Source organism: Berghia stephanieae, chromosome 2 (assembly GCF_034508935.2).
Source record: "Berghia stephanieae isolate SIO BIC M18660-M18661 chromosome 2, UCSD_Bste_1.3, whole genome shotgun sequence".
In the NCBI taxonomy this organism is placed as follows: domain Eukaryota; kingdom Metazoa; phylum Mollusca; class Gastropoda; order Nudibranchia; family Aeolidiidae; genus Berghia; species Berghia stephanieae.
The window spans coordinates 115,164,976-115,173,311 of record NC_088361.1 but is presented as its reverse complement, the minus strand read 5'-3'; the positions used below and the strand labels follow the sequence as shown (position 1 = coordinate 115,173,311).

Below are 8,336 nucleotides of genomic sequence, written 5' to 3'. Positions count from 1 at the left end.
AACACATTTTATCAATTTTGGTAAGAGAACTCGTCTTTGAAATATCAATTGATTAAAATGACCCTCATCTTGTCAAAAACCCTCGAACCTCAGACTTCAAGTTCAAGGTCAGCTTTGAGGGTTTTTGACATGATGAGGGCCATTTTAATCAATCGATTTATTTGAGAAATACGAGTTTTCTGACCCAAATTTTAAAATATAAAATAAAATGATTACAACGAACGGCGGTTTTGATGATTCACGATAAGACCTGGCATTTTATTATACATATCAATTTATATTTCCATAGGGTTAGTAGGTACATGTATTGCTTTCCCAAGCCAAGAATAAGACCAGACCACGTAGATCAATGTAATGATATAAGCGCGTCCGTGCTTGTGTATAGAGTCATGTAAAACCCTTTTAAACAGGGAGGTCTATTGTTTGAGAGATTTTGCAAAAGATGAGGGTCATTCATATTGCTCGATATTTGAAGGGAGAGTTTTCTAGCCAAATGTTTGAATACGAGTCTTTCCAGAGTACGACAGTTAAAAGACGCCTAGATAACCACGCCTCTCGGACAATCGTCATAATGTAAACAGTGGCAGTGATTGGTAAACATAGCAAACTACACAGGCTTTAAAATCGGTGTGTCACTAAGTAATATACACACTGTTCTACAGCTCGAACAATGGAACAAACACAGAAAACTATGTGTGTAAACTTAAACGTTAATAACATGATCGAGAAAATCGTGCGATAACTAGTCACCAATTTATGGTATGAAAACAATAACAATGATCAGAGAGAGGTCAGTTTCATTCACGTTATTGTTTATAAACAAGCAACCATGTTTGTCCGAGCACGTGTGAAGGTGTGTCACAAATTCCATGTTTTGATTGGTCAAAAATCTACTGGTTAATTTGTTCAGGACGCGGATTGCTGGTTTATTCATGAGTAATGTTGAGAAGAAAATATATAATTCTTTCATATTGACTTGCAACACAACGAATTCACAAAAGATTAAGCGTCCCCTCTTTGTTATTGTTTTTAGCCAACCATTTTATGAGAAGTTATCTCTACATTGTATGAAACAGACTATCAACGTTTAAGGTTACACATAATTTTGTGTGTTGGTACTTTATATCCGGCTGGCGAAATATGAGCTTTTTGGCCAACAGCTTAGGATTATAATATGTGTGTTTGTGTGTGTGTGTGTGTGTGTGTGTGTATATATATATAGATATATACATATATATAATTTATATATTTATTATTATTATTATTATTATTATTATTATTATTATTATTGTTATTGTTTGTTGTTGATGTTGTTCTTGTTATTATTATTTGTTGATTGCTTTCAATAAAGCTAATTATGGGTATCAATAATCTTTCTTTGATGTAAACTTCACATGTTGTGAATTCTTTGTCACCTATCTTAATAAGTGTTGTTTTCAATTTCAACAGACAACGTGAATGAAGAATAGTATCAAATCGACCCATACTGCTGGAGGTAAGCAACGAACGGACACTAAAGCAACCCGTGTCCTAATGTCAATGCCAGACCAGATGCCAAGATATCACCTTTAGCACCAGGGCTACCCGGCCTTGTTCCTTGCAAACTGTGGAATTTCTGTGATAGGATCTAATTGTGCGTATACCTTACCGGCTGTATACACCGAAGAACAATAACAACGCACTAAATTGCAGCTCGGTAATAACCATATCTGTTTGATCGAACTCGTTGCATGGTTATAATTTATAACCCGGTATGATAGGAACCTTGGTACCCAGAATTGAATATCAGTTAACTTATGATAGCAATAAGAGTTTGTGTGAACAGACATAAGGATCTTATTTGAACTTCTGACTCATATAGAATATACTTGCACATCATGATATTATCATCTTGAAATTTTTCTGTTGCTGCTTGTTAAACCCGGATTTTAAAAGTATTTATATCGTTTTTTCAAGTGTTAAGTAATAATAGTTGAATTACCGGTTGCACAAAGTGTTATAATAACATCAGATAAAACTATCTGGGATCCTGGCAGTCGTGACGTTATACAGTTATACGACAGACCTAACTGGATTATTCAACGCCGCTGACGCATTCTGTTCATGACATTATTCACAAACAAATCACGTTTGTATTTCAGGACATTAAATCGATTCACTAAACCCTTACCAGCTTCCTTTTGCTGTTTATCCGGGTTTCCATGTAAATGTAAGTCAAATCTGACCACTGGAATTTTCAGTCTTAATAGCCACCATGACGCCAGTAAATACTCTATTCTAGAGCAATACCACAATAATCAGAACCGCCGAAGTTGGATAGTTGAAGGGGTCACCACCAGCCTACCGCAAGTTACTAGTTACCGAAAGGGGTCTTGTTCTTTTTTGTCAAGATTCAGTTGTAGGGGAAGAAATCCCAACCCATTTCCAGAGCATCTCTTGACACGATCAACTTTAGCATCACCACCACAATCATCATCATTATCGTCGTCACCACTCGTGTGTTATAGCCCAATCTACCTCTGCCGCCATAGCATCTTTCCAATTCGTGCTATCCACACCTCCACAACAATGGCCAAGAGCAAGTTTGAATACGTCAAGCAATTTGAGACCGACGATCCGTGTCTGCCTAATTGTTGGTTGGTCGTCAGAATAGATGGGAAAGCATTTCACAAGTATGATCTCTCTCTCTCTCTCTCTCTCTCTCTCTCTCTCTCTCTCTCTCTCTCTCTCTCTCTCTCTCTCTCTCTCTCTCTCTCTCTCTCTCTTCTGTAAGTAATGCACCTTTTTTCATCACATTTTCATTATTACTATTACTGTCGTTACTACTATTACTACTACTACTACTACTACTACTACCACTACTACTACTACTACTACTACTACTACTACTACTACTACTACTACTACTACTACTACTACTACTACTACTATAAAAGTTTGAATGTCTCTGGCTTAACTGCTTTGTATTTTATTTGTCATCATTAAATTTAGTATCATTCGTCTTATTGTCTTGTCGCCCATAACCAGATTTACTGACAGCCACCACTACATGAAGCCAAATGATGAAAGAGGTCTTGGCCTCATGACCAGAGCTGCTCAAAATGTCATGTCAGAATTTAATGAAGTTGTATTGGCATACGGGCAGAGTGATGAGTACAGTTTTGTCTTCCATAAAAATTGTAAATTGTATAATAGAAGAGCAAGGTGAGCATGATTTTTTTTCTTTCCTTAAAAGATATAGTTCTCTAAACCATCTATATATTGAATTTAAAAAAATTATGCCTTTTGCACCACGATATCATAAGATATCGTCACCTTGGCATTCCACGAAGGAATATAGATAACTCATCAAACAAGATGTCTGATGTCAACAGGAATCACCCATGTTGTCCAAGTGAGAAAATTGGGGGTTAATAATCTTGCTCAAGGAAAAAAACAAAAGTGCCTGAAGCGGGGCTCGAATCCGGATCACAGTGCAATGCCTTAACCACGCGGCCACTTCGCCTCCCATATATATATATATCATGGATCTGATATAATGTATTCATTTTCATAAGTTAAGTAAATCCTTTAGAATGTGACGATTTAAATAGTATTCTTGTTGCTTGAAGTGTGGATGGTTTTTAATTGCTGGCTTATCCAAAATCTGACGTTGGTTGGTCGTTACAAGGAACTGTCTTCCATATGGACTCAGCTTTACATTTGCATTGCTTTTAGATGGATATTTAGTTCAGAAAATCTGCCAGTATTTGAATGAACGAATCCTTTAATCGAGTGTATCTCTATTCTTTTCTTTTCAGTCTGTTTTCCCATCTCCATTTTTTTTTTTTTGTTCGTTATGGCATTATATTCACATGTTATCTTTCTTTACTCACTATTTGCGTCATGGGTCAAAGTTTGCCGGTGTACGCCGGAAATGCCGGCGAATGAGAATTTCTTGGCAGGTCTTGCCGGTTGAGGGAGTTGATAGTTCCCCTGCATATGCCACCATTACTACTACTATTGCTCAGTGATGATAATCTTCCGCGGAATTCCGGGATTTTGGGAATTTCTCAGAAATTTACAGTGTCAAACATTTTCCCCAAAACCACAACTTGAAGCTTCCATTTCAGCAGATTAATGGTTTGGTTTATTTAGTTTTTATAATTACAATTGGAATTCATCAAGAACGGAATATGTTGACCTGTCATTTGTACTATTTCATTTCTGTACTTCACAGCAAAATAATGACCAATGTTGTAAGCTTGTTCTCCTCGTCATTCACATTATTTTGGAGTCGATTCTTCAACACACAAGAGCTCCAGTACCCGCCTTCTTTTGATGCCAGAGTGGTATTGTATCCATCTGACGATAACATCAAGGATTATCTGAGCTGGCGACAGGCAGACTGTAAGTCAGATGTTTTTATCATCTTTTCTTTTTGCATACTGCTAATTCCGTTTTGTTTTCGTTTTTTTTTTAGGGGGGGTGGGGGTAGCTTTGGCATTTGTCAGGAATAAGATGAACAACAAATGATTTTCAGATAATCTAGACAAAGGTCTCTATTCTGCACTTTAACTTTCAGTAAAAATGAAAAGTAAAAAAAAAAAGGTTAACAGTTTTGTTTTTTTAAGTAAACCTATGATTTTGAGTTTTTTAGCTTAGACTAAAAGAATGCTTCAAACAGCCCTATGCTGTTAAAGCCATATGAAAAACAAAGTCATAAACCAATCATGTCTTACTGATGTAGTTAACAATATTTATTTTCTGCATTGACAAGATTGTTCTGATCCTGAAATTGCAAAATTTATGTTTGTTTGGTGGAAGTTGGATGTAACAGGGATTTTGTTTTGATCCAATAATCCCTGCAGCGTTCAGTTTTTAGTTGAGAATTTATTTTTAGGTTATATTATATAATATTGATAAAAGTATATCTTATCTTATCTTATTATATAGGATACAAAAGTTTCAATGATTTTGTTATCTCTTTTTTAAAATTTAGGTCACATCAACAATCTGTACAATACGTGCTTTTGGAAACTTGTACAGGAAAAAGGGCTTACACCTTCAAGTGCTCAAGAAAAATTAAAGGTGATTAATATGTTTATTGAACTATTGCATGGACAATTCTAAATGGTTTAATACTCAGATATCGTAGACCTCTTGACAATTTATTAGTAGATTGCATTGCTGTAATTCGAACCTGAAACAGTGATACTGCGAGAATTGGGTTTAAATAAATCTATATGCTTGTTTTGTTTTGTTTTGTTTTCTCTTATTGCCAAGGTATTTCTCTGATATTTTTTATGTATGCACTTTCATTTAAAGTTTTTATTTTTTATTTTGAAAAATTCTTACCTTAAAGTTTTTACACTTAAACTCAGATATAAGGGAGATCGATGTATGTTTTAACATTCGATAATAATTTAAACTCTTCCATTTCATCCATTCTCACCGTAGTACCTTCTCCAAATACTTTAGTATAAAATGTGACTCATGAAGAAAAAAACAAACAATATATAATAAGTTTACATTCAAGATCTTTGTCTTAGTAATCTTTATAAACAGGGTCAACAATTAGTGCTGTCTCAATTTATGCATGAAGAAATAAATTGGAGAGGGTTTATGTCGAATAATTGAGGAGAAAAAAAGATGTTATTTTGGCCATTTAAAAAAAAAATTTTGCCATCGACTTTCTAATTTTTACTGATACTACAAAACATTTTTACAACTGTGGTTATGTGCATGTTCACTGATTAAAATATAAGATTGTTTATGATGTCATTTTACGGTTGAGAAATTGCAAGTTTCTAAATCATTGATTTAATTGTTTTGAAAGAGAAATGCAGATATTAATATATTTTTTTTTAATAAGCACTTTTAACATAAATTTTAAACCATGATTTATCATGCAAATTTGGTAAGCACGGATGACATTCTTAATGACATAATTTTTATCTAAGACTGGCCAAAAATCTGAGCCAAATATTAATGCTAAAGTGTATAACAGTCTTTTGCAGAAAACATCACAAATCATTTTTATTAACTATTATATCTTTATAAATTAAATTTCTCTTTTTTTTTTTCCTTGTCAGGGTACATTATCTAGTGATAAGAATGAAATCCTCTTCTCTGAATTCAACACCAACTACAACAGTTTGCCAGAGCTGTATAGAAAGGGAACAGTTCTCATCCGACCCCGGGTAATTTTTAATCATCACACTATTAATATCATTGAATGACATGGTTACATTCTTCTTCTTCTTCTTCTTCTTTTTCTTCTTCTTCTTCTTCTTCTTCTTCTTCTTATTATTATTATTATTATTATTATTATTATTATTATTATTATTATTATCATTATTACCTAATGGATCACTGCCTTGTCATTGGTGAGGTTGCTAAAGCTATATCACAGGGGCAAGGATGTTAAGTCCGGTAGACCATCACAAGACTATCCCAGATGATGAGCTGCATACGGGCGTCCTGAACAGCCTGCCTGGATATGAGTGACTAAATGGCAACCCAGCCTGGTGCTCGAATGGCTATGGCCATCCTAGACCTACACACTATGTCTCATCATGCTGGTGACAAGCACTGCTCCATGTCGTATGTGGAACAGCCAGGAATTTTTATGACTTGGTGCTGCTACTGTTTTTTTGCAGATTGTTCCATTTCTTTGTGATTTGCTGGGGGGAAAAAGCTCTATTGCTTATATGTTGTGTTTCACATGTTTTAAACCTCAATGCAAAATTAAATATGAGCATAAAGAAATATGATTAATGTCACAAGTTCTAAACTTGACACATACAGACCTAAATACACACACACATGTGTGCACATGCAAACACACAAACGCACGCACACACATTAATAAATATTATAAAATTAGACACATTCTGCACTGTATGTGTATATGTTTTATTTTTTTTATCTCATATCTTATTTTGTTTTTCCTTTCTCTTTTTTCTTTTTTTTTTAATTTTTTGGTACATAGGATGTGGAGTTTGCCAATGATGTGGATGCCCAAGTCAAGAATTCTGTGGGATTTACAGGCGGACCGCAGAAGAGCAAAGGGAAAAATCAAAAACCTTCTAGTGTTGTCTTGCATTGTGATATTATAGGAAAGCAATTTTGGGAGGAACATCCCTATGTATTAACATCCAAGAGACCAGTGTGAAAAATGTTCTATGTGTCATTCATTACATTTTTTTCTATCAAGTTTTTGCTGAGAATATTTGGAAATAATTTGGCATTTGGGACCGTGAAGTTTTGAAAAATGCCTTATAGTGTCCTCTTGGATTGTGATATTATAGGAAAGAAGTTTGGATAAATAAGGCTCTGCATTGGACAACCCAAGGAAAGAGAGAAGGGAGGTTTACTCAAGGAGACCTGGAAACGTATTGAGGAGAGAGACCTAAAGGAGAGAAGAATATCCCTGGAGGTGGTTCCACAAACAGCAGCTGACAGGAACAGATGGAGATCTCTTGCATCTCCGCAAGTGCCCGCAGGCCCTGCGCGGATTAAATGAGCGAGTCAGTTTTGTGAGGAACATTCCTATGTATTAGCGTCAAAGAGTCCAGGATGGAAAATATTCTGTATGTCATATATATATATATATATATATAACATTTTTTGTATAAAGTTAGGGTTTTTTTCTGAGAAAATTTTTAATGATATTGAAATTGTAGCTTTTGGGACCATAGTTTGTTGAAATGTAATCACTGTAAAAAGTAGAGTGACATGTAGAAGAGCCATCTTCATGCAAGGGCAGTTGATTTATAAGCAAAGATTGTAGCCGCCTCTACAAATTTGACTTACTGGATTGGTTGTAATGAAAATGTAATGACCTTTTTCTTCAATATTGATGTGATCAGAACTGACCTTTTGTGTTCACAATTGATAGTTGTATTCTTATTATTTTAAAAGGTGTTTTTTGGGTGTTATTGTTTATTAAAATTATTATTATTAATATTATTATTATTATTATTGCTATTATTATTATTATTATTATTATTATTATTATTATTATTATTATTATATTATTATTATTATTTATTATTATTATTATTATTATTATTATTTATTATTATTATTATTTATATTATTATATTATTATTAATTACTATTATTATTATTATGATTATTATTATTATTATTATTATTATTATTATTATGATTATTATTATTATTATTATTATTACTATTATTGCTATTATGATTATTATTATTATTACTACACTCCAGCAAGTTTTCCTCAAACTCCTCGGGACATGCAAATAAGTTTGAGGAAACCATGCCTTGCCAAACCAACTTGATGGAGAGGGGGGGGGGGGGGGGGGGGGAATATCAGTGAGACT

At 33.9% G+C, this 8,336-nt stretch overlaps 1 protein-coding gene across 1 annotated transcript in view; it reads left to right on the top strand.

Annotated features, from left to right (window-relative positions):
* LOC144966317 (putative tRNA(His) guanylyltransferase) overlaps window positions 1-7,953 on the top strand; it is a 19,952-nt gene extending 11,999 nt beyond the window's left edge. Inside the window, exons 2-7 of the mRNA XM_078902565.1 lie at window positions 1,450-2,672; window positions 3,028-3,204; window positions 4,220-4,389; window positions 4,982-5,070; window positions 6,075-6,182; window positions 6,974-7,953. Of these exons, the coding sequence (XP_078758691.1) occupies window positions 2,104-2,672; window positions 3,028-3,204; window positions 4,220-4,389; window positions 4,982-5,070; window positions 6,075-6,182; window positions 6,974-7,156 (1,296 nt within the window). The 5' untranslated portion in view covers window positions 1,450-2,103 and the 3' untranslated portion in view covers window positions 7,157-7,953. The remainder of the gene's footprint in view (window positions 1-1,449; window positions 2,673-3,027; window positions 3,205-4,219; window positions 4,390-4,981; window positions 5,071-6,074; window positions 6,183-6,973) is intronic.
* The last annotated feature ends 383 nt before the right edge of the window (window positions 7,954-8,336 follow it).